This window comes from Hyperolius riggenbachi, chromosome 3 (genome assembly GCF_040937935.1).
Source record: "Hyperolius riggenbachi isolate aHypRig1 chromosome 3, aHypRig1.pri, whole genome shotgun sequence".
Classification (NCBI taxonomy): domain Eukaryota; kingdom Metazoa; phylum Chordata; class Amphibia; order Anura; family Hyperoliidae; genus Hyperolius; species Hyperolius riggenbachi.
In genome coordinates, this window is record NC_090648.1 from 259,286,581 (window position 1) to 259,313,142 (window position 26,562).

The following is a 26,562-nucleotide window of genomic DNA, read 5'->3' on the forward strand; positions in this document are numbered from 1 at the left end:
AGGTAGCCAGGCTTAGCAGGTGCCCCACTATAGGAAGCTACGCATAGTTATGTGCCTCAGTATAGATAGCTAGGCAATAGGTAGGTGTGCCAGTATAGATAGCTAGGCAATAGGTAGGTGTGCCAGTATAGGTAGCTAGGCATAGGTAGGTGCCTCAGTATAGGCAATAGGTAGATGCTCCAGTATAGGTAGCTAGGCAATAGGTAGGTACTCCAGTATAGGTAGCTAGGCAATAGGTAGATGCTCCAGTATAGGTAGCTAGGCATAGGTAGGTGCCTCAGTATAGGTAGCTAGGCATAGGTAGGTGCCTCAGTATAGGTAGCTAGGCATAGGTAGGTGCCTCAGTATAGGTAGCTAGGCATAGGTAGGTGCCTCAGTATAGGTAGCTAGGCATAGGTAGGTGCCTCAGTATAGGTAGCTAGGCATAGGTAGGTGCCTCAGTATAGGTAGCTAGGCAATAGGTAGGTGCCTCAGTATAGGTAGCTAGGCAATAGGTAGATGCTCCAGTATAGGTAGGTAGGTGCCCAAGTATATGTAATAGCCCACTGGCCATTGCATTCACTGATGTGGCGAGTGGCGGCAGTTCTGCATTCTGCACATCAGCGTGACTCCCGCACTGAACACAGGAGAGCGGTGTGTCCCTGGCTGCTGGCGTGCATATGCAGGAACTTCCTGTATCCGCGCACCAGCAGCCAGGGACACACCGCTTTCCTGTGTTCAGTGCGGGGGTCACGCTGGTGTGCAGAATGTTGAACTGCCGCAACTCGCCACGCCGGAGAGTGCAACGGCCAGCGGCAAAGAGGAGGGAGACACCCGGCTGTCATCAGGAGGTTACGGAGTGGACGTTGGGAGGCGGAGCAAGTGAGTGATAGAGCGCAGCAATGCTCTATCACTCATACGAGGATGATGGACGGGGGGAGCCTTTAGTGTGGCTGCAGGCCAGCTTACAAAGCGCCGCAGGCCACAACTGTTAATTAAAAAAGTAGTGGTGGGCCAAGTTGAGTTTGACACATGTGCTCTAAGGCCTTCTACCCAAAAACAAGGGACTGTCACCCTGCAGGGATCTCAAGCGACAGTGCAGGGCTGTGGCAGTAAAGATGCGTTGCTAGTCTATAGGCTTTCGACCTGTTCTGTCCCTGGGGGTGGAGAATAAGAGAACAATGCCCTTGGCAAGTGCTCGGCTGAGACAGATTGGTGGCTGAGGTACCAAGTGGAATCTAGGGCCGCTGTACATACGCTAGATTCTTGGCAGAGACCGAGAACCTTCCAGTGTTTGTACAAGGCTTAAGGGCCTGTTTCCACTAGAAGCGGTGCGATGCAGCTAAATAACCGCATCGCACCGCGGGTTTGCTGAAACACATGCACGGCAATGGAATAGTTTTCACTGCGGGCATGTTGTACGGAGCGATCCGAAAATCTGCAGCATGCTGCAGATTCTCGCACGGCCGCATCTGCCCGCAGCCGCGTTCTATCTCCGCAATTGACTTCCGCATCTACTGATGACAAGGGCACCAGCGGAAGTGATGCGATGCAGCTAGATAGCTGCATTTGCATCACTATCCCTGTGGAAACGGGCCCTAAGGGTTAGAATCCATGTTAAAAATGACAGTTTTGCAGCAGTTGGGGCTAGATTTCTGTGTGCTGAAAATGCATACAGCACAGTGTTCTCCCTAGAATATTTTTCCAGCCGGGTGGTATGAAAAAGTAGCCGGGTGCCACGAAAAAGTAGTCGGGTGGGGCGAGATGAGAATGCAGGGCCGGTGCTTCTCTGTAAATTCTGCTTACAGCAGAGGAGGAAGTGAACCGATGACAGCTGGGTGCTCATCAAAACTAGCCGTGTGGACTACTCGGCTAAAAGAGCCTGGGGAGAACACTGTTATTGTGTGCTGAGACTGATGCGTTGTCATTCTATATAATAGGCAACCGTCCCTGCGTACAGCAGGGGCAGTTGTCTCTGTGTAGCTAGGTCCGTGCTTTTTGCTACTGCGCATGTGCGCTGCACGGACCCAGCCTCACAGAGACAGGAGGTCAGGGACGGAGCCAGACGGGGGTGTGAGCGGGCGGCCGAGTGTGCGGCGGGTGCACATGCGTGCGCAGTACATACGGTGGGCGGCGGCGAAAAACACAGACCCTAAAGCTTTGGCCTGCTAGTTACATAGAATTGGCAACAAATCTGTCTGGCAAATGATGCGCTGATGCAGTGCTTTCACTGTACACCTAGGCTAACTCTCACTCATAACTTTTCAGAGGTTGTCTGTATGGGAGCTGAATAAACCAGGGCTGTGGTGTTGAAGTTGGAGAAATTTTTGGGTACTCTGAGTCGAAGTTGTGAAAAATGTTAAACTCCTAATACATTTCAACTATAATTTTTAATAAAAAAAATTATAAAATGTTTTATTTCTCAGATAATAGTTATAATAACCCACGTATAAAGCAATAGCAGTGTTTAGTCCACAAAAACGTAATAATAAACCAATAAAAAAAAGTTATTTGTGCTGCTGCAATAAAGCAGTCACTGTATTTTTCAAATCAGATCTACATATCTGATTGTGACTGTATATCTGTTGCTGATGTTTACAAAGGAATCTTTTATTTATAACACCTCTGCTGTAAAAATAAAGCCCGGTGTGTTGTTGTCTCACTAGTAGGTATGGTCAATGAGATTCAGGTTTATGCAAATTTTGTATGCAGGTTTTTTGCAACTTAAAAATGGACCAAACAAATACCACCTTGGTGGGATCTGATTAGTCCATTTTCAAGCAGCATATATTTGCATATAAAATTTGCATTATCTTGCATCAGTCTGGAATTCTTTGCATCTCATTGACCGTCCATAGTCACTATTGTGACGTTCAGATGAGCTATTTTGCAAATTATATTCATAGATCATTTTAAAGTGGAATGGAACCCAGCATTTCTTCTTTGCTCTAATAGATTAGTTACAGCATATTATATACAACCAGCATCTTTTTTTTTTTTTTTTTTTTTTTTACTAGAACAGCATTCAAAGGGTTACACACAGGACTTAAAGGAGTTATCAGGCTTTTTGAATGAAAATAAGTGCTACTTACCCGGGGCTTTGTCCAGCCCCAATCTCCCAGCATGTCCCTCGCCGCAGCTGCGCAGTCAGCCGCCGTTGCCTCCCGGTCCCCGGCGATGACGTCAGGCCGACCTCCAGGTCGGCCTGTACTGCGCCTCTTCGAGCGGCGCTGTCAATCACCGCCACGGAAGTAGTTCTGCGCCTGCGCAGTACGCTCAGCTCCACGTGGCGGTGATTGACAGCGGAGCTGCAGCGAGGGACATGCTGGGAGATTGGGGCTAGATGAAGCCCCGGGTAAGTAGCACTTATTTTCATTTAAAAAGCCTGATAACTCCAACTTTAAGGTTGCCATACACTGATAGATTTACAGCAGATTCGACCATCAGATAGATTTCTGTTGGATGCCTGTCAAGTAGAATCTGACAGGAATCTATCTGATGTGTGCCACACACTAGGAACAGATTTCCAATTGATTTCAGAATCAAATCTATTGGAAATCTATTGAAAATCGATCTAAATGCATTATTGGACCATTCGATCCAATGCAACTTTATGGCCATCAGCCAGCAGCAGATCGACCTAGATCTTCCATCCTGTCAGATAGATCAATTCAATTGAAATCGGCCACAAATCGATCGAATGGGCAATTTGATAGAATCGATTTCTGACCAACCGATTTTCTATAGAATCGATCGATGGCTAAAATAGACCACTGCATGGGCCCCTTTAGAAGTTCCCTGCCTGCAAAGCTGGGTGCATCCAAAGTGCAGATAATGTAAGCTTATATTTAATTGTATCAAGTGAGGAATATAAATAAACAATTCTCTGACACTGCAGGCTCTGCTGAACAAAGTCAGACAGTCAGAAAGCATTTCTGCTTACGTTAGAACATGAATAAAGCCGTTCTATATAAAATGCAAAGTCAGCTCTCAGAGAAATAAAAATGCACTTTGGGAAAGTATAATTTCTAAATTAATAATACTTATGCACAAAAGCAAATATGATAACTGCATGGCATATAAAAAGTCGGAAAACATGTTTTTATTGAATATTATGTCAGGGTTTTATACCGCTTTTAATATGTTTTTAGTATATTACAAAAGAGTATTTAACTTAGTTTCAATGGAGATTTGTTCAACCAGTTGCGCACCCAAAGGTTCTGGCTGCTTTAAAGAGACACTTAAGCCAGAAAAAAAAATGAGTTTTACTCACCTGGGGCTTCTACCAGCCCCCTGCAGCAGTCCTGTGCCCTCGCAGCCACTCACTAATCCTCTGGTCCCCCGCTGCCATCTAGTTTCGTTTTTGCCGACAGGCCCGTCAGGACTAGACACGCGTAGCTTTTTCCGCATTCCCGACTGTAATTAGCGCTATTGCGTACCGCAACGCGTACAAAAATACGCGTTGCCGCATTACGCATGCATAGATATGCGGCAATGCGTATTTTTGTACGCGTTGCGGCCCGCAATAGCGCTAATTACAGTCGGGAATGCGGAAAAAGCTACGCATGGCCAGTCCTGACGGGCCTGACGGCAAAAACTAAACTAGCTGGCAGCGGGGGACCAGAGGATTAGTGAGTGGCTGCGAGGGCACAGGACTGCTGCAGGGGGCTGGTAGAAGCCCCAGGTGAGTAAAATTCATTTTTTTTTCTGGCTTAAGGTTCACTTTAAGACCAGAGCAGTGATTGCTGTAATTGGCTTACAGCAACCACGGGATCAAGGGTCCATGAAACGGGCTCCTGACCAATACACGGAAGCGAGTGGGTGCTGCAACGCAGATAGGGTGAATGTTCTCTGGCAGGAGCTGATAGAGATGCTTCCCTCACCCAGTGCCAAGTGGCAGGGAATCTTGCTATGGGTTTGGGAGGAGGGATTATGGTGCACTGCACAATAGAGAATCTTCCGCCAGCTGCGGTATGGAGGGGAAAAATGCACTCGGCCATTGCTGTCACTTAAACATACGGTGTGCCAGATTTTTTAGCAACTTAGTGGGGAACATTATTCTTGGCCAAGACAGTCTGCAATGACCATCTCGGCTGTGTTATGTCTAGTGCATTTATGAGGCTTTAATCTAATATGCTATTGCTGTGTGTCTGGCACTACTAGCTTTTATAGTAAAGTCCTATCTTTATAGAGCCACATTTATCCATGCCATGCACTAATGAGGCTCAACCAATCCGAAACAGTCTGTATGCATGTTGGATTTTTGTGACTCTGTACAATTAACTAGCTGACACACTGCATACCTGCGGTTCTGGAGGTATGGGTAGCTTACAGGAACAAATGGTGATTTGCATATTAAGCAGTGATGCATTGTGGGAGACCATATACGGTATGCTCACTCCAGTCTGAATTATTGCAAATACCTTCTGTTTTAAGAAGGAAAACTTTTGTATTTCATGGTAAAACCACAAAGCTTCATGGTGAGTGTGGGAATAGATATTGATACTTTTATCTCTCTGGGAATTCAGGAGAGGCAAGCTGCCAAGCATTACTTCCCATTTATTAAGTGAGAAACACTGTTAAGTGTATGAAATGTGCAGCTCTCCAATTGTGTTTTAAATTCTGTTTTTCAGATAATGCAGCAAGTAACTTGAGGACCCTTAGAGTGGTTAATGTGGAAAGAAATGGAAACATCCTGTATACTTGGAAGGTATATAAAACTTGCAATTGTCTACAAAACCCTCCAGTGTGTAATTATACTAAATGACTGTAAGAGCTCTTAGTTTTCAAGAGCACCTTTATTGTATTGTACTGATACTGTATTTTACGCTGTAAAGCAGTCATGCCCAACCTAAGGCCAGCGGGCCATTTATGGCCTGCGAAGCCAGCTTTTGTGGCCCGCGGAGGATCAGGGGATTGCGTCATAGGTCGGTAAACAATCGTACTCGCGTTGTGACTTGAGTACGCTTGTTTACTGTCCTATGATGCAACCATAGGAGGGTAAACAAGCATTCTCGCAGGTTGGCAGAAAGTACAGTCGGGGTGATGGCTGGGATCAGAGAAAGTTAGGCCTGAACGGCAAAGCACCCGGGAGAGGAGAGTTCGACAGCAGATTTTAATCTGGTACCATCCTACCCCTCACCCATTGGTTGCTGCAGGAACCTCCCTCCAATAGGGATAAGGCTGATTCCTATTGGAGGGAGGTTCCTGAATCAACAAATGGTGAGTACAACAATTCTTGGTTTGTCATTTTCTTTCCTTTTCCAACACCATGTTAACTGTTACTAGCAAAATGTTAAAGATTTATATTTTTGTATGCATGTGTTCAGGCCCGCGAGATTTATGTTGATATGAAGTGCGGCCCTCGGGCAAAAAATGGTTGGGCACCACTGCTGTAAAGTATGGGAAGAAAATCTGTTTCCCAAGTAGAAAAAGAATAAAAAAAGGTTTATTTTGTGAATGGCAAGTTTTAAAGTAAAAATTAACTGCAGGAGTGAAGAGGTGCTCAGGAAAGTCTCACATTTCTTATCCCTGCATTGTTCCTAGTATCCACCAGTTATGCAAAACTCAAGTGTTCAGTGGAATCCGCACTTGACCATAGCTAGGCAGACAGATACTTTGTATGCCAGAGTTAGAATTGTAGGGCCCATGCAATACAAAAACAAGAAAGGGGGCAGTATGTACAGCTGACAACCAACTTAGACCCAAGTTGGGTCGGAGAGCTCAGAGAAGCTCTTTTGCATAGATGACAACTGAAGTTTAAGTCTTCCTGTACTGGAAACAATATGAGACTCATATCTTTGCTACTAATGCTCTATTTCTTAGCTGCTTTACACATACTGTACACATACAAATCATTATCTCATAAGTTTATTTACACTTCACGTTTCCTTTAAGTTTTACTGCATTTGCCACCTGTTTGTTTCTGGTGTGTGATTCAGACACTAATGATGCATGAAAGATCAGCAGGATGCCAGGAAAGTGGTATGGTTTAAAAGAAAATAAATAAGGCAGCCTTCATATCCCTCTCAGGTCGGTTGTCCTTTAAAGAAGACTTAAAGGGAACCTTAACTGAATGGGGGGTAAAGAGTTTTACTTACCTGGGGCTATTACCAGCCCCCTGCAGCAGTCCTGTGCCCTCGGCGACGCTCTGGAATCCTCTGGTCCCCCGCTGTCACTTAGTTTCGTTTTTGACGACTCACCAGTCGCCGGCCACCATGCGTATTATTGGACGCATTCACCAATGCAATTAGCGCTATTGCGGACCGCAACGCGTACAAAAATACGTCCGCAATAGCGCTAATTGCATTGGTGAATGCGTCCAATAATACGCATGGCGGCCGGCGACTGGTGAGTCGTCAAAAACGAAACTAAGTGACAGCAGGGGACCAGAGGATTCCAGAGCGGCGCCGAGGGCACAGGACTGCTGCAGGGGGCTGGTATTAGCCCCAGGTAAGTAAAACTCTTTACCCCCCGTTCAGTTAAGGTTCCCTTTAAGACAAAAAATGGGAAAGCCTCAGAAATGGGTAATGTAATGCCTAATGTGCTAAAACTACAATACTTCAGCTAAAATCTTTAGGTGAACATGTAGGGAAAAAAGTTCCCCACTTAGACACCTCAGTAGAGGGAGGCTTCCCTCATCCACCTCGACTCCACCGATCCAACACTGGGAACACCCCAAACCTCTTCTAGGTAGCTGCGTGTGGCCACGCTCCCGTCCATGAACAAGCGTGGCTGCGCTGCACAGGTGCAAGGATGCCTTGCGCCAGCGAAGATGGACGGAGCTGCCCTGGTATTTGCCTGCAAAATGAAGGGCTTATCATTAAACTGACAAGTGACATGAGATAAACAAGTGGTACATATAGTACTAAGCCTACGTAAAAACTGCCTGTGTCCACTTATTTTTCTTTTCTGCATCACAGGTTTTGCTAGAGCAGTGCATGCAAATGACACAGTTGAACAGCAAGTTGAATACAGTCGCAAAACACCTGAGAAGTTAACAAAAGCAAATTAGTGGGTGAAAAATCTGGTTAAGCAAACTGTGCTGATAACAAATGAGAGTGATATGGAGGCTGCTATATTTATAAAAAGCAATACCAGTTGCCTGGCTGTCCTGATGATCCTCTTCCTCTAATACTTTAAAGGGAACATTAACTGAGAGGGAAATTAATGTTTCCTTTTAAACAATACCAGTTGCTTTGTAGTCCTGCTGATCTCTTTGGCCACAGAAGTTGCTGAATCACAGACCTGAAACAAGCATGCAGCTAATCCAGTCTGACTTCAGTCAGAGCACCTGATCTGTATGCTTGTTTAGGGGCTGTGGCTAAAAGTATTAGAGACACAGGAACAGCAGGAGAGTCAGGCAACTGGTATTATTTTAGCAAAAAAAAAAAATTATGCGAATAGGCCCAACGGGGCCTGAGAAATCCTCCTGCGCTGCATAGCCTGTGCTCAGCACTGGCTTACAGCCAGGGAGGTTAAAGCTAAGTACACACATGAGATAAAAGTCTTTGGAAAATGAAAGATCAAAAGTCAAAATTTACCACCTCCATGCATTATGAGGGCCAACAGATTTCGAATACTAAAGCTGGGTGCATATGAGATAAATCTTTAGCCTCATCTACACTGTACAATATTCCATCGGATTGACGGATCCATTAGATAATTTCCAACTTGTCCAATTGGATTGCAATAGATTTTGGGTACTTATCAATGCAAAATCTATCGCAAAATTGACCAGAAACAATTTAGACATCTACACACAATGCAATTTCTTATTATATCACCAGTCGATCTGATGGAAAATTGTACAGTGTAGATGAGGCTTTTGAAAAGTGAAAGATATCTGCGGATTATCTTTGCAAAAAAGTTCAGAAAAGACCTAAAAAAAATCCAAACCAAAGATATTCATCTCTCAATCTTTCAGATCCATCCTGGTGGATCTGATCTGCAGATGACTGAGTTTAAACAAGGTGTGTACAACATCTCCAGTTCTAGACAATGAAAGCATTTTGCAGGAACTGATCTTTTGCATGTGTACACCATCTTTAGAAAGATCAGTCTTTCAAACCTCCCTGACAAACCTATGCGACTTATAAATTCCTCAAGCCCTAAGGCTTGTACACACGTCTGACTGAAGGCAACAACGGGTCCGTCGTCACCTCCCGCTGGGCGGGTTTTCAGCAGACAGTACAGCGTGTGTACAGTCTGTCGGCGGACTGATAAGGCTTATCAGTCCGCCGACAGACTGTACACACTCTGTACTGTCTGCTGAAAACCCGCCCAGCGGGAGGTGATGACGGACCAGTCGTTGCGTTCAGTCAGACGTGTGTACAAGCCTTAATACACACGCTCAATCGCCGTCTTTTACAATGAGCGAAAATCAAACAATTTTAAAAAGTTGACAGTTGTCACGTGTAGACGTGCGGACAACTGAGCAAGAAAATAGATAAGAAATAGACAAGTAGTAACAGGCAGCACCCAACCATTCAGATGCGACAAGCTTTTGGTCATTGTCCCTCTGTCTCCAGGAACAGCAGGTAGAAACTCAGAGAAGAGACTCAGCACCGCCTTCATATGTTTGAAGACGGTGCTGGGTCTCTTCTCTTGGAGTGAATAGATAAGAAATGGCAAACAGATAAGAAGAGGTTGCATCGTTCCAGTTGTCGGATTGATTTTGGAAAAGGCGGTGAGAAGATGTCTACAAACTGTTAACGTGTACACAAATCTAGACGATTATGCTATTATGTACTAGCATTTAACATGAGCTTTAACGATATGGTAGACGCACGTCTTTAAGGAAGTCGCTCGTTTTGTCGTGCTGTGTGTATTATCGGGTGCACATCAAGGCGTATCTTTTTATTTGTCTTCTCATTTGTACTGAGTGTCTTTGGTTGAGCGTGTATATGGGGCTTCAGTTTGCAATGGGTGTACTCGGCTTAACCTCCTTGGAGGTATGGGCGAGTTCAGCTCGTCCATGTACGCCAAGGAGGATTGCTCAGCCCCTGGGAGTTTTTTTTACTTACATTTTTTTTTTCAGAACATGTAGCTAGCACTTTGCTAGCTACATGTTCTGTCCGATCGCCGCCGATCCGCTGCGATGCGCCGCAAAAGGGGCTGTCGTTCCTGTGAGTGAGAGCCCACTAATGAAAACCCCAAATATGTCAGAAAATTAGAATATTGTGAAAAAGTTCAATATTGTAGGCTTGTGCTGTCTGATTCCACTCAGCTTATTAGCCAAAATATCTGCAAAGGTGTCCTGAGCCTTTTAAATGATCTCAGTCTGGTTCAATAGGCCACACAATCATGGTGGATATGAAGACGTTGTCCCTGTAATTACAGGGAGATCACTCTGGATTGCTACGTATGAGAGATTGATACGTGTAGTTGCAGCAGAAGAAGTTGGTGCAGCTCTGAGTTCCACTATACAGTGTTCTGGAAAATCTGTGGAGTGGGAGATAGCGCACTCTGGAGAAAAGTGAGAGGTGGCCAGCCTGTCGAGAAATAATCTCACCTTGTTTAAATGCTGATGAGCCCTTATCAGCTTGCAAGCATTTGTCCCTCTTTTTAGCTGGGGACCAGGTTGTGTGGCAGGGACGTCCTTCCTCTGTTGGAACGACTGGTCCGTACAGAGCTACTGGCTGGGTGCCAATGAATGCACTTCACTTTTCTCCTTCTTTCCATAAGACAGTCAATTACATCCTCCACAAGGAAGATATGCCACACAGCCAGGGGGTCACAGGGGCCACACAGCTAGGGGGCCACAGGCCACACAGGGGGCATGGGGATGGATTAGAGGGTTAATGACTGCATGTGGGGGGCCTGGAGGAGGTATTGGGTACACTTGGGGGCCAGGAGGGAGTAATGGCTACAGTGCTTTATGCAATGCAGCCGTTAACCCATCTTGGTCCCCAAGTGCAGCCATTAACTTTGCTAGATAGACTTATACTTGAGTAATTAAAATAAAAATAAACAGCTTAAAGGGGAACTGAAGTAAGAGGTATACGGAGGCTGCCATATTTATTTCCTTTTAATCAATACCAGTTGCCTGGCAGCCCTGCTGGTCTATTTCTCTGCAGTAGTATCTGAATAACACCAGAAACAAGCATGCAGCTAGTCTTGTCAGATCTGACTTTGAAGTCTGAAACACCTGATCTGCTGCATGCTTGTTCAGGGGCTATGGCTAATAGTATTAGAGGCAGAGGATCAGCATGGCTGCCAGGCAACTGGTATTGCTTAAAAGGAAATAAACATGGCAGGCTCCATGTACCTCTCTTCAGTTCCCCTTTAAGAAGGTCAAATATTGGGGTCGACTTATACACAATGTTGACTCATATCTGAGTATATACGATAATTCATGCAAAAGGAGCCTGACCAAATATTGCGTGTACATGGCCACACTTTTCAGTAAGCCGAGAGTTCTGTATTAAAAATCATTTTTTAATTGGTCTTATGTACCGTAATATTCAAATTTTCTGAGATTGCCTATTGGCAATAATCAGCAAGATTGAATGAAAATAAATGTGTGAAATAAATCACTCTGTGTGTAAAGAATCTATACTGTTTATTAAGTTTCATTTTTTTTAATTTAATGAATACAATTACGTTTTTGATGATATTCATACTTATTGAAACGCACTAGTTTATTTTAAATCTACATGCTATTGGTTGTACACAACTTGGATTAAGATGTACGGTATATATCTTTCACAGAGACCAGATAGTGTCGCCTGCATTGGTTTATATGATCATCTAGCAAAACAAAATGAGGTAAGACCTCAGAATCTAAAAAAAAACCCTTTTTTTTTTTTTTACTGTGATTGTGATTTGCATCCATTCTAAAGTAGTATACAGCGTGTCGGTGACATTGTTAAAGCAAAGCTTGGGTACATTTCCTTTTACCTTGTTTAATTTCTGCTATGTTCTACATACTTAATAACAATGTTTTTTCCCACAATCCTTCAGGGCAAAGGTGAGACGTAGCTCCTCCCAGGAACAGGAACAGACAGCACTTCCCCTATAAAAAAGTCACATGGTTAGTCCACCCTCAGTGCTGTTTGTTCCTGCGTCCAGGCAGGTCGGCATCTCCCCTCTGGGTGAAGCCTCTGTGCTGGGCTGCAGGTGGATCCTTCTGGGTGGCTGAGACTGTGGTACTGAGGCAGTCTGGCCGTGCGCCCCAGGCTGGATCTTTACTGGGGTTTGCCTACCTTTCTCTCCCGCTGCCAGGGAGAGCAAGTGTGGAAGGCGTGGGTTCCCCTTGGCGGCCTTGCGGCAGAGGAGCAGGACGGAGGTAAGCCAGCGGCCATGTGCAGCGTGGAGCGCATTGCGGCCATTAGGACGCTTGGCCGCGTCCGGATGCGTAATTTCCGGCGGGTATGCCGGATGTAGCAATTTGTAGAGCTGGTTCATTACTCCTTCTGAACCTCCAGTCCGCCCCTCATCCAATTGCGGCAGGCCGGATATGTTTTAAAGGGGAGGCGGCGCAGGCCTGTTTGCACTGTTGCTCAGAGGGAGTTTGGTCCTGCGCTGGACATGAAAGTTTGGAGACATGTCAGACGCTGAGAGGATTGAGAGCAACCAGGCCGCCCAGAAGGTGAGATAATGGCTTCTCTTTCTGGGCTAAATGTGCTAAAGCTGTACAGAGTTACATGCCTTGTTGGTTTTGTTTGTTGCAAGCCAAAACTGAGGCTGCTGCTAAATCTGCTGAGGCTGCTGCTGCAGATAAGCATAGGCTCCCTCCTAATTATAAGAGATGCCCTTTGTGCAATTTTAAGCTAATGTTGCCCTATGCAAAGACTCTGTCAGTTGTGCATAGAGAGGGTTATGAGGGAGGAGCCGGGTCACTCTATTCAGAATACATTGAGATCCAGATTAATGCTTCATTGGAATCAATTAAGTCCTCATTATTGAATGCTAATCCATCTACTTCTCAGGTTGCTGTATCTGGAGTATCTGTGACTGAGGTTGATGTTAAGGTGCCCATACACTCGTCAGATTGGCAGCAGATAGATAAGAAATGCATCTGATGATCTATCTGATGCGTTTTTAGAATATTTTTTACCAGGATAGAATTCCAATAGATTTCAGTTTGAAATCTATTGAAATTCGATCTGATGGCATTTTTTTGCCATCAGATTTCCATTAAGGCCAATGAAACTGATAAGCAATCTCATCAGATCGACCTAAATTTTCCACCCTGCAAGTTCGATGGAAATCCATCGAAATCGATCGAAATCGGCCGTCGATCGGTCGATTGGCCAACCGATTTGCAATCGATCTATCGATCGATCGATCGGGATCGATTGGTCGGCCAGAAAATCGGCTGAGTGTATGGGCTGCTTTAGTCAGGCTGAGTTTGCAGCTAGTTCTGAGGATTCAGACATTAGAGAAATAAAATCTGAGTCTGTTCCAAAGTTTAAATTCCGTATTGAGGATACGGAGGCGTTGATTGCTGCCATTAATTACTCTTTTGGAGTTGAGTAAGGATGTGGTAGCTAATTTGTCTATTTATGATCAATTATACGAAGCTAAAGGATCCACTTGATAAAAAAGTGGATGCTTATTTGAAGAGGTCTTTGGAGGCTAGTGCGGCTATGTTTAGGCTGGCTGTTGCCTCTACATGTGTGGTCAGAGCTTTGGAGCTGTGGATTAATCAGCTCAGAGCTAATATACTGGCACCTGTTGAGCATTTGTTGAATTCTATTGCGATTCTCATTAAATCTGCTGCATATTTAGCTGATTCCTCGGCTGAGGCAATTAGTTTTACACCCATTGCTGAAATTAATGATCAGCTTTGGAAAGTACATCGAACAAAAAGAAAATGTTTTTCCTAAAAAGAAAAAAACTTTTGCAACTAAAGTTTTGTTTTTTTTGTGTTATCAAAAAGATGCCTCTAAAGATCAGAGAAAAGGCAGAAAGTGGACTTCTGACAAGTCCGGGAAAAGGGGCTTTAAATATAAAGCTCCGAAGACCCAGTCAAAATCCCAATGATTCGTGCCAGGCGGTGGGGGGAGGCTAAGATGCTTCTCTCTCAGGTGGGCAAAAGGGGCAAAAAGCCTGTTTATTTGCCGAACAATAAAGTTTGATTACCAAATAGTTTGCGCTCCATCTATCGTCAAGATTTGTGGTCTCAAAGGCCGCAGGAGATCCCACTCTATTTCCAGAAATTTTGAGTATGTTGCAAAACATGCTAAAACAGAATGTATTTCATCCTGTGCCGGATCAAACAATCCGAAACAGTCTGTATGCATGTTGGATCATTAGGGCTCTGTACAAATTAACAAGCTGACACATCATTGCATTCCAGCGGTTCTGGAGGTGTGTTTAGCTTCTAAGGGTAACAATGGTTAATTTGCATATATTCAGCAGTGATGCCCTGGGAGACATCTCAAGCTCACTCCAACCTGAATTATCGCAAATTCTTTCTGTTTTAAGAAAGCAAACTTTTTTGCTTTTCTTAGCATTTTAGTAAGAGGGCTTTTAGGACCATTGTAGCCTCTTACACACTCTGAGTTCTGGGTCACCATGAGCTTGCTGGTTAGTCTGTATCCTGTGCCAGTAAAGGAACAAAAGCAAAGCTTCTGTTTCACTATTTTTGTAGTAAAAAGTCGTCGGGCAAGTTCCGTCTGATTCTGAACCTAAAAAGACTTAACCTGTTATGAGACAGAAAAAGTTCGGATGGAATCCATTTTTTTCAGTAAGGGAGCTACTGTTTCCAGGGGCCTTTATGGCATCTCTCGATCTAAGAGATGCATATTGGCATTCACGAAAAATCGCAAAAATTCCTAAAATTTGCAGTTGGAGTAAATAGGAGGGTAGAACACTACCAGTTTGTTTGCCTTTCGTTTGGGATCACTTCTGCCCCAAGAGTGTTCACAAAGATTCTGGGAGAAGCATGGATTCTGTTAAGAGAGCAGTCGATTTTAATCATTCCGTGTTTAGACGACTTGCTTATTCTCGGAAGTTCAGCAGATCAACTGACAAACCATTTAAATCTGGTATCGGAACATCTCCGATCCCTAGGTTGGATTATCAACCTAGAGAAGTCCTCTTTGATTCAAAGTCAGAAAACGCCTTTTCTAGACATGCTAGTGGATTCATTAAGCAGAGGATTTTCTTTCCTCCGGAAGATATCCTAAAGATAAATTTGGCAGTGAAATCATTACAGAGGGAAGACAAGGTTTCCCTAAGGATGAGTTTGTCTGTGCTGGGATTGATGTCATCCACAATGGTGGCAGTACCCTGGGCACTGGCGCACATCAGGAAGTTGCAGAGTTTCCTTCTAGGAAATTGGGACGGTCGTCCATAAACATAAGATTTCAAAGTCACAATTCCTCAAACTGTGGTGTTGTCTCTGCAGTGGTGGTTGGAGGAATCCAACCTTGTGAAGGGAAGGCTTTGGAAGGAGCCTGTAGACAAGGTAATTACTACGGATGCAAGCGCTTGGGGCTGGAGAGCTCGTATAGCTCACAGAGCCTTTCAAGGGAAGTGGACAGAACTGGAGTCTGAGGTCATCCAACTGGAGAGAATTAAGGGCAGTAAAGCGGGCCTTATTTCAGGCGTGATCGATACTGTCACAGTCCAATGTTCTGATCCACTCTGACAATGTTACGGCAGTAGCGTTTTGTCAACAAACAGGGAGGCACGAGATCCCTGTTGCAATAAGAAGTGGAGGAGATCTTGTCCTGGGCAGAAAAGAATGTGTTATCCTTGAGAGCTGTTCGTCTCGAGGGAACACTCAATATAGAGGCAGACAAACTGAGCAGAAGCAGGATTCTGTCATCAGAGTGGTCTCTAAACAGAGAGAGGTGTTCCCAGACATCACAAAACGATCGGGAACACAGTCAGTCGATCTGTTCACAACAGAAAACCATGCCCAGATTCAGAGTTTCTTCTCCCTCAATCCAAGAAAGCATATATCTGGGGGTGACTGCATTAATTCAGGAGTGGAACTTTCCACGTCGGTATGCATTTCCTCCTCTCAATTTGATTCCGGCAGTTATCAGCAAGAGGTTGTCAAAATCGGATGATTTTGATTGCACCTTAGGGGACCCTTGGAGACTTCCTTGCAGGCCAGATCTGCTGCTGCAAGGGAACCTGTGGCATCCACATCCAGACAGATTGAATCTGTCAGTCTGGATCCTTACTCAAAAAATTGGGAGTATCTGACAAGGCAGCCTCTACATTGATTGGTATCCGTAAAGAAGTTACTAGGAAGATCTACTTAAAATACTGGAAAACTTTCCATCTTTGGCTGTCCGGCTTTAAGTTTGATAGCCTGTCAGTTCCAGCAGTCCTGGATTTTCTTCAGGAGGGTTGGGATAAAAATGTTTCTGTAAGTACGCTTAAAGTGCAGATTGCTGCTTTATCTGCTTTTTCAGTTATCCCCTTGTCTTCCTCTCCTTTTGATAGTGAGGTTTCTGAAGGCTTTTTCTAGGAAACTGTCAGTTTATAAACCATACGTTTCTCCTTTGGATTATCCGTGGTTTTAAAGGGACTGTCCAAAGGTTCCTTAGAGCCTCTTAAGGACAGTTCTTTTAGATATCTTAAATTAAAAACAGTATTTTTTAGTAGTCACCGCTACAGCCAGAAGGGTCAGTGAGCTACAAGCTTTGTCTATGAAAAGTCCTTACTTTCAGGATACATTAGGGTTACAGACATATCCAGAGTTTTGTCCGAAGGCTATGTCTAGGTTTCACAGGTCGCATGATATTATTTTGCCTACTTTCTGTGTGAATCCAAAGTGTGGAAAAGAGAGAATTTTTCACTCATTAGATGTTAGAAGATGTGTTCTGGAATATTTGAACAGAATTTCAGATGTCAGGAAGACAGATTCTTTGTTTTATTTTCAGGGAAAACTGTAGGTCAGAGAGCTTCTAAATCTACTATAGCTAATTGGATTAGGTTAGCTATTATTGAAGCTTACAGAGTTATGGAAGTGAGGCTCCTGCCTCATTTAGAGCGCATTTTACTAGAGCTAGGGCAGCTTCTTGGGCTAATAATGCAGGGGCTTCGCCTGAGCAAATATGTAAGGCAGCAACGTGGTCAAGCTTTTCTACGTTCATCCGTCATTACCGAATTGATGCAATGTCTGCACACGACCAAGCGTTTGGTAGAAAGGTTCTCCAAGCAGTGGTCCCACCCTGAGGTTGTATTACTTGTTAATCGTCTCACCTTTGCCCTGAAGGATTGTGGGAAAAAAGCAAAGTTAGTACCTGCTAACGTTGTTTTGAACAATCCTTCAGGGCAACGATCCCACCCGGGTGTTAATTGTCTGTGTCTGATAGTTGCACGGTTATGGGTTAGTGGAATGTTCACCTGTCGGTACTTGGCTAAACGCACTGAGGGTGGACTAACCATGTGACTTTTTTATAGGGGAAGTGCTGTCTGTTCCTGTTCCTGGGAGGAGCTACGTCTCACCTTTGCCCTGAAGGATTGTTCAAAACAACGTTAGCAGGTACTAACTTTGCTTTTTCTAATGCATATTGTCATCTAATGTACATCTAACGATGTACCGAGCTGCTAAATATATTGTCTGTGTCATGGGGGGATGCTGTGCAAGTTCTGAAAATGGGATTATCTAAATATGACACTTTCTGATTTCTGCCTCCAATCTCCTTAAATTAAAAAAAAATACTACTTAAAAGTAAACGGGTGGCTGTGTACAACTCTGATACCAAACTACCCTATTCCCTTATTCCCTACAACTCTCCTAACCCCTTTCTTGAAATCGAATTTCAAGGTTATTTTAGGTAACATGAGGGAGTGGGGGCTGCTTCCAAAGGGCAGCTACTGTATTAGTGGTGAATCACAAGCAGGAAGTGGGGATATATGAGAAATAGGACTATAAAGCACAGGTCTTCATAAAACCTTGTTTCAACACGCAAAATATTTTTATAAAGATAGATGAATAGATCTCCTGAGTATACTTTGATAACTGTGGCTCTGCTGACATGAAGGTTTGTAAGTGGATATGAGAAGGTCAGTAAGTGGTTTCGGGGATGCACAGCAGAACTTGGCCCCTCCCCCACGGTCCTGTTTGAATAATTTGTTGAGCATTCAGTGCTGTACAACAAAACTAGTGTTCAAGTATCTATTAACAATATATTTTTAATAGGTTAGAATAGATGATACATTTGATAAACACATGCAATGTAAGGAAAATCTATTCAAATAAATAGCCTCTTGATCGATGTTTGGTAAGGCTTTTCTTTTTGCAATGGGGAAGGGCATGGGTGTTAACAGGGTTTCAAAATCATCCCCTTTAATTACTGGTAAGTCTAAGAGTCTAAGGTATACAGGTTTCAGGGTTTCGTATACATGATCTGTGCATAAACTGCATCTATCAAGCCACAAGATCTGTATAATTAATAAGTGTCAGTAATTTAAGGACAGCACATCCTTAAAGCTGCGTTTAGATAGCCAGAGAGCCCACTGTTAATGTAGCCTCAGTTTTTTTTTTCTCAGGTGGCCATTTAGGTGCCAAAGTGGTGGGAGAGCTCATGCAGAGTTTGCCGCAGGAGTGGTTGCATTAACTCCACACGCCGAATCAAATGTGCTTCCTGGTCCCTGGCATCCATCTCATAGTAACAGCACTCCCTATGATGACACAGTCACTATGAGATGGATGCCAGGGACCAGGAAGTACATGTGGAGTGTGGATTCTGGTGAGGTGAGTTAACATAAATGCTCCTGCTTCTCATTGGCAAAAACAAGTCCAGAGTACTCATACCGCACGGGACCTTACTCTGCAAGCTACACCTCGAGGTGGGCAGGGTCAGCGAAGCAGTCCCCCAAAACTGCTCTCTCCACATGGGGTCCATGCATGACTGCTCCCATCACTAAGGAGATTACCCACACAACCTCCTCCCACAAGCATATAAAAAACACTGAATAGGTAAGAAATGATTTCAGAGCAGCACCTGCCTTATAAATAGTCGGCACAGTACTTGCATTCAAACTGCAGTACCAAATTATGTAAAGGGAGACTCTCAATTAAAAATAATAGGTGGAACTATAGTCATGATAAAGTTGAAGAGAAATCGAGAGCCTAATATGGTGTAGTATGTCAAAATTGATTGGATAAATGAAACAGTGAGATGGTAATACTCACAAACACGCGTTACCACCTAGGTAACCACTCATTAGACAGGTGAGGAGATTAGACCTGTCCTCACTCAGGATTAAGAAGTCGCTCTCTGTAGATAGGAAGAAAGGTGGTAGTTCATCCCTCCACCTTGGGTGGACTTAAATATATTGGTAGGTGAACAGAGGCGCCAGAAGGATAAAAGTACATAACATTTTTTAAAAATTGTTGGGAGGAAGTGGTGGCCTCGCCTCCGTTAAAGCAGACACCAAGGACTGTAAATATATAGATATACACATTTATTGAAAATACCCCAAAGATGCAACGCGTTTCGCGGGAACAGCCCACTTCTTCAGACAATAAGCAGGGGATAAACAACAGCAATTCAGTTATAGCAAGCAGGTGCTCTGCTTGCTATAACTGAATTGCTGTTGTTTATCCCCTGCTTATTGCCTGAAGAAGTGGGCTGTTCCCGCGAATCGCGTTGCATCTTTGGGGTATTTTCAATAAATGTGTATATCTATATATTTACAGTCCTTGGTGTCTGCTGTAGCCACCCTGGCGGTCTGTTTCCCCAGGATTTCCGTGCAAAAAGTGGTTCAATTAATTTCCAATAATTTTCAACCAATTTTTTTTTTGCAATCATTTTGTTTTTATATTGAATTCAATACAGGTTATTGTATTGAATTCAATAAAAAAAAAAGTGTTTGCTGTGAGATTTTGATGATGCTGTGTGACACTGGTACCATTAACGCCGATCGACGGGGAACATGTGATCGCCAAGGGAGAAGCAAAATCCACTAAGGGACATGAAAGAAGGCACTGGGGAAGCTATCAGTGGTACGCGACGAGGGATCAGCATGCCAATGGTGAGTATAAGACTCAGATGTATTAGCCAGATGTGCAGCCAGGTATAGTTAGCCAGATGTGCAGCCAGGTGTAGTTAGCCAGATGTGCAGCCAGGTGTAGTTAGCCAGATGTGCAGCCAGGTGTAGTTAGCCAGATGTGCAGCCAGGTATAGTTAGTCAGATGTATTAGCCAGGAATAGTTAGCCAGATGTTTTGCCAGGTATATAGGGAGCAAGATGTTTGCCAGGTGTATAGGAGACAGATATGCAGCCAGGTGTATAGGAGACAGATGTGCAGCCAGGTGTATAGGAGACAGATGTGCAGCCAGGTGTATAGGAGGCAGATGTGCAGCCAGGTGTATAGGCGGCAGATGTGCAGCCAGGTGTATAGGAGACAGATGTGCAGCCAGGTCTAGGGAGTCATATGTATAGGGAGCCAGGTTTGCGGGTGCCTCTGCCTCCCCCCATTGCCCCGATGCTGTGGCCGGGTGTCCCTTCTGTGGGGGGTCTCCCCTTCTGTGCTGGCTGGTAGTGGCTGGCGGGGATCCCCTCTGTGGGAGGGGGGGAATACCCATACTGTGCATGCGGGTGGCCCTTCTGTGTGTGCGGGGGGGGCGGGTATCCCCTTCTATGGGGGCTAGCCGTGGTCGGTCGGGGACACCCCCTTCTGTGGTGGGGGGAAGGTGGGTGTCTCCATCTATGCGGGCTGTGGGTGGCCTCTCCCTCCTCTTCCCCCCATCCCTCCCTCCCGATCCCCCGTGCCCCCTCCCCCCCCCATCTCGTGTCTCCCTCCTGACAGAAGCCCTGATCTACTCACCTGAGGGCTTTCTCATGCGGCGGAAGCGGCGTGCCTCCTCCTCCATCGCGAAGTCTCGTGTTCTCTGTAATTACAGTACACGGCTTGGTGACGTCACCAAGCCGCGTACTGTAATTACACAGACCGGGACTTCGGCGATGGAGGAGGAGGGTGTCCATCGCGGCCGGCGCAGGAGAAAGCCCTCAGGTGAGTAAAGCAGGGCTTCTGACAGGGGGGAGACAGGGGATGGGGGGGGGGGACAGAGAGGGAGGGATGGGGGAAGAGGAGGGAGAGGCCAACCACAGCCCGCATAGAAGGGGCCACCCCCCCCCCCGCACAGAAGGGGGTGTCCCCGACCGGCTAAGACCAGCCCCATAGAAGGGGATACCCGCCCCCGCACACACAAAAGGGTCACCCGCACGCACAGTACGGGGATCCCCCCCGGCCCCCCGCACAGAGAGGATCCCCGCACCAGCCACCCGCCGGCACAGAAGGGGAATCCCTGCACAGCCCCACACATTCTCTGCCCCGCTGGCTGCACAGGGATTCCCAGGGTGGCTCGATGCTAGTTCTGTATGCTGTGGGTAGCACAGATCGCTACCCACAGCGTGCTGACAGGCATCCAGCCATCCTGGGGAATCCCTCTGATGAGGGAAAAGTGCAGCCGGCGGGGCAAAGAAACAAGAAATCTCCCTGGCGGTATTGACGAGCTCAGCTCATAAATACCGCTTTCAGCAAGTTTTTTTCCTGGACGAGCTGAGCTCGTCAATACCGCCAGGGTGGTTAACGGAGGCGAGTCCACCACTTCCTCCCAGAAATTTTTTAAAAATGTTATATACTTTTATCCTTCTGGCGCCTCTGTTCACCTACCAATATATAGTCATGATAAAAACTTGCATTAAATTTAGTTGGACTGTTGGCACAAATTTGCATTCAGCTGCACTATTGGAGGATGTTCGCTTCCAAAATGGTTGCACCTGAACTAAAATTTATCCAAATAGTGCAACAAAATTTCATGCAAGTTGTTTTTTCATCATTACTAGAGGTCCACCTAGTATTTGTAGTTGAGGATCTCCCTTTAATTTTGAGACGATAAGTAACAGGCATACAAGACCTATACGTACCTCCTTATCGTGCTGTTACTCACCTGAGGAAGCTGCTTCTGGTGGTGAAACGGGTGGTCTACTGTTATAATAAACTTATCTTTGAAGTTCCAAGTGAGTAGAAGGTAGGACTACAGTCTACGTTTGTTTCAGCTTATCTATAATTGGGCATCTCCTGTCTACTGGTTTACAAAATAAGTTAAAGGACACTCGAGGCGAAAATAAACCAATGAAATAAACAATTGTATCCATCTTCCATCTCCTTACAATGACTTTTTAAGATATTCCACAGTTTTATTTTATGTTTTTAAATCTACTTTTTAAGTTTTAACTGTTTTTTTATTGTTTTTTTTTCTCAATTACACATTCATTGACCTATGCCAGAGCTAAAATCTATGAACTATTCAACCTTTTTATCTCTATCCTGCTCTCCTAAGCCATTTTCTGCTAGGAAAGTGTTTTGTAGTTGGAATTTCTTATCAGTGAGGGTCACACTGCAGTCACTTCCTGTCTGAGTCAGGACTGAGTCAGCCACTTACATACCTGATATTTAACTCTTTCAGGCAGAGAAAGAAAAAAATAAAAGGTACACAGCGTACCGTTATTTGTGTGCTAGGCACTGTACATACCCATGTCTATCTCTTCATGTCACCTCGGGTATCCTTTAAAGCAGTGTTCCCCAACCCTGTCCTCAAGGCCCACCAACAGTGCATGTTTTGTGGAAATCCACAGAGGGTAGTTAATTAGCTCTGCTGAGACACTAATTACCTCACCTGTGAATGTTTGTGGTTTTCTGCAAAACATGTACTGTTGGTGGGCCTTGAGGACAGGGTTGGGGAACACTGCTTTAAAGAGACTCTGAAGCGAGTCTAAATTCACTATTTTAACATGCAGCCATGTAAAGAACTATAACCCCTGCTAAAACGAAGCTATCCCGCGGCAAAACGAGGTGTTTATACCCCCCAAATCCCCCCTGCAAAATCCACGATTTTCTTGGTCGTGGATTGTGCTGCTCCTGGAGGCAGAGCTTTCAGCTGTAGGTCTGCCTCCATGCGTGTCAATCGCCGCACGGATCTCTGTCACCTCCCCGCCCCTCTCTGTGAAGGAAGATTGAGAGGGGCGGGGAGAGGCGGCGATCAGCGGGGATTGACGCGTTGAGAGGCAGAGCTACAGACATAAGCTCTGCCTCATCAGGAAGCGCTTCCCGAAGGTAGGAGTGTGGATTCGGGGGGTATAAACCCCTCGTTTTGCCGCGGGATTGCGGCATTTTAACATGGGTTATAGTTCTGTACATGGCTGCATGTTAAAAAAAGTGAATGTAGACTCGCTTCAGAGTCTCTTTAAGGGCATATTACTACAGGCAGACCCTGGATGTGTGTATTCTTTCAGTGTTACATCTGTATAAAACTCTTAGGGTCCATTTATTGCTAGTGTTTGATTCCCGTGGCGTTTTTGTGCGTGCCTTTCCTGTACACATTTGAACGCAAAAAGGATCATCCACACTAGAACAATGTATTGCAAGTTGTCCAGGAAAAAGTAACCAGCTGTCATTTGTTTTTTCTGCACATGAAATATTACATTGAATGGACATGGCCCATTTATTTTACATGGGCTATCAGTCCTAATATGGTGGTTTTTTTTTTTTCATGTGGGAAATGCTGACAGCTGGCTAAGTGGAAACGGTTGTTTCTACTTAGCTGGTTATCTCCACTTTGCATTATGTACCATATGTTTTTAAAATTTGTAGTAATATTTCTTGTAATTTATTTCTCTCAATTTCTTATGTAGATGCTTTATTCTTTTGATGGGGAAGTTAATGTCATCAGCTGCTCAGTAAATACTGAGAAAACCTTACTTGGTAAGTAAAATACCGGTTTATATGATAGCATAACAGCCTTTATGAGCCTCAATCAACTCATGATCTCCTGTCAAAGGCCTTTTTTGTAGTGTTATACTTGCATGCGATTTAAAGGGAACCAGAGATGAAAAAATAAAGATTTTATACATACCTGGGGCTTCCTCCAGCCCCATACGCTCTGATCCCACACCGCCGTCCTCCGCTGCCCGCAGCAACAAGAACCTGCTCCCCGCTGTTCCATCAGTCGGAGCCATTCTAAGCGTAAGGGAAGTGCGCTGTTTGCGTATCTCTGCAGCAGCCGCTGGAGAGATACGTAGAGGGCGCACTTCTCCTGTGTAGCTGGCTCCGATGACGTCAGCGACGGGAGCCGGTTCTCATAGATGCGGGCAGAGGTGGATGGCGGCGTGGGATCGATCCGTGCGTATTGGGCTGGAGGAAGCCCCAGGTATGTAGAACAGCTTTTTCATTTTCCCAGCTATGGTACATCTCTGGTTCCCTTTAAATGTTTTTTTAAAAAGGGGTTGTTATGCAACATACATTAATTTGATTTATTTTGGTCCAGTTTGAAGATACCGTTGTCACCCACCACTGTACACAGTAAGTTAACTAGCTGCAGAGTGTGGTGCTTGTAAAGCGTACCCTTGCAAAGTTTATATCTGATCTCTGGTATCTTCTCTGTACAGAACACTATAAACTTCAATTCCGCACATAGCGCAGCTAATGAATATACAGTAGGGAGTAGTAGAGTGCGCTTACCAAGTGTACGTTTTTACTGTAAACATTGAGGATGACATTTCCTGTATCTGTTAAAATGGTGCTAAAAGAAAAAAAATGTTGAATAGGGACCATTTTGTCAAAGGTACGTGCAGCTTGATGCCTCTAGCGCATGACTTACCAGCACATTTTTGATTTGTAGAATGGTTCATCTGCTGTAAATGAGTGCAAATCCCATTCTCTTTGTGAATTCACTGTATTGATTGAAACGGAAATTCCTTATTATAGGTCAATTTTCTCAAATTATGTAAAGTAAAGCAAATAACAAAAAGCATTGTGTTACTTATACTCCGGATATCACTGCAGATTGGCAGGATGGGGGTGGTTAGTCTATCCGTAGGTTATATACCGTAGGTGACATGGTAGGGACATGTGCGGGAACCCCTGTATCCAGAGTGCACTGCATAGCATGCTGTAGTATGTATAGCTACCTGGCCTTGCTCTGGCTTGCATTCTCTATTGTTCCCAAGAGCCTTCTGAACTGGACTGGCCACTAGAGCTCCAGGCTTACTGCAGTCACATGACATTGAGCCTGGAGCTCTAGAATCCAGTTCAGAAAGCTGCCAGGATCACTAGAGGATGCAAGCCGGAGCAAGGCCAGGTAGGTATATATACTTCAGAACACTTTGCAGCGCACCTGCATTCCGTCACCCAATGCATGCTCTGCATGGGAGCAAGAGTAGCCAATTGAGGCTTGACCAATTGGCAGGTCATAGCTTTCGGCCTATTGTGTTAAGCCAAAATTGGGATGAGGTTGTATCGTAACCATATTTGTTGCTGTCCCTGGAAACAATTGTAAAAATTGTTCTAAAGAGATTTTTAAAACTAGATGGCTTAGTATTACACTTTTCTAAACTTGCAATCAGTCATTTCGCCAGTTCAAATTGAGAAAAGTAGTCATTATGCTATTTAGTATCTTCATATGTTCCAGACTGAACGTGTAACAGGGAAAACAATGGAGAGGGTTGTCTGAGTATATCAGAAAGAAAATTACTGTATACACAAGCAGCCTATCTTCAAGCAGTTTGATACTCATGTGATAACAGTTGAAAATATTTTAAGGTTCATGAAACTGTAGCCAGCATCTCTGGAAACAGCTTTAAAAGGAAAATCAAACCCAGAATGGGATAGAGAGCATGGTAGACTAAATGCCAAAGAGATGCAAGTTGAAATTCAAGGCCCATGCTTGTCTGACCATAACATCTGACACTTTTTGAGTGACAGTGGATTCAGAAGGAAAAGAGGCAGGCAGTATATTGTCAAAACGTATATTGAAAGAATACAATTTTCATATTATGTACGGTAATTTGTTTCATTTGTATTGCAGCCTTTCTTCATAATTTCAAATACCGTAGCTAAGTTATTTTATAGACCTTTTTATATCATGTTTGATTCAACTAACACTTGTTTTTGTTTTTTAGCATTAAGCTACTGTAACCTATCACATGAAACACATAGTCGTGTCTTTTCACCAGGTACTGGTATACTTAATGTCATGTACAAATTGCATGAAGAAATTTTTTTTAATAACATTTTAAAATGTAACAAATTGCATTTATTGAATTGAGAAATATAATGTATCTTTAGTAGATGTTTCTTTACAATTCCATAATGTTTTTATTTATCTTCTGACCCCATTGTCTGTTATCAATAAGTATACTTAAAACCTGCAGCAGTTTGCTAGTTGAGTTTTTTCCAGAAGTTGGTTCTTGTATAGAGTGTTATGTTGGCAACACATAGTTCTGCAATCTTAATTTTTGGTCAATATTCACTAAAACTAAGTAGTGTGAAGATAAAGCCAGACTCTGTAAAATTTTAGTAGAATGACCTTAATTCACTAAGGGCTGTTTAAATCAAAACCATTTGGTAAAGTATTCTGTAAATACTGATTCATGAGACCTTTTCCTGAAGTAACTTGTACAGTCATTCTCTGGATGTTGGCTGAGATACGTAAACCTAAACTAACTTTTTTTTTTTTTTTTTTTTGGGGCTTTTTGCAAAAAATATTTTTATGGTTCCTGCACCCATGTAATATGAAATAAATGTTATTAATATAGGGGTGATTTTCCCTGACAGATGTAACTTCCCGACAGAGACCGCCTGGTCTGCTCTCTGCTGGGA

The 26,562-nt window shown here is 44.2% G+C and overlaps 1 protein-coding gene across 3 annotated transcripts in view; it reads left to right on the top strand.

Annotated features, from left to right (window-relative positions):
* The window catches only part of GSAP (gamma-secretase activating protein), a 137,142-nt gene that overhangs the window by 8,522 nt on the left and 102,058 nt on the right, over positions 1–26,562 (top strand). For 2 of the 3 annotated variants that reach the window (XM_068276214.1, XM_068276216.1), the window contains exons 2-5: positions 5,613–5,689; positions 11,692–11,748; positions 23,598–23,667; positions 25,863–25,916. In XM_068276214.1, coding sequence (XP_068132315.1) covers positions 5,613–5,689; positions 11,692–11,748; positions 23,598–23,667; positions 25,863–25,916 — 258 coding nt within the window. The remainder of the gene's footprint in view (positions 1–5,612; positions 5,690–11,691; positions 11,749–23,597; positions 23,668–25,862; positions 25,917–26,562) is intronic. The other variant, XM_068276215.1, reaches the window with a different exon arrangement.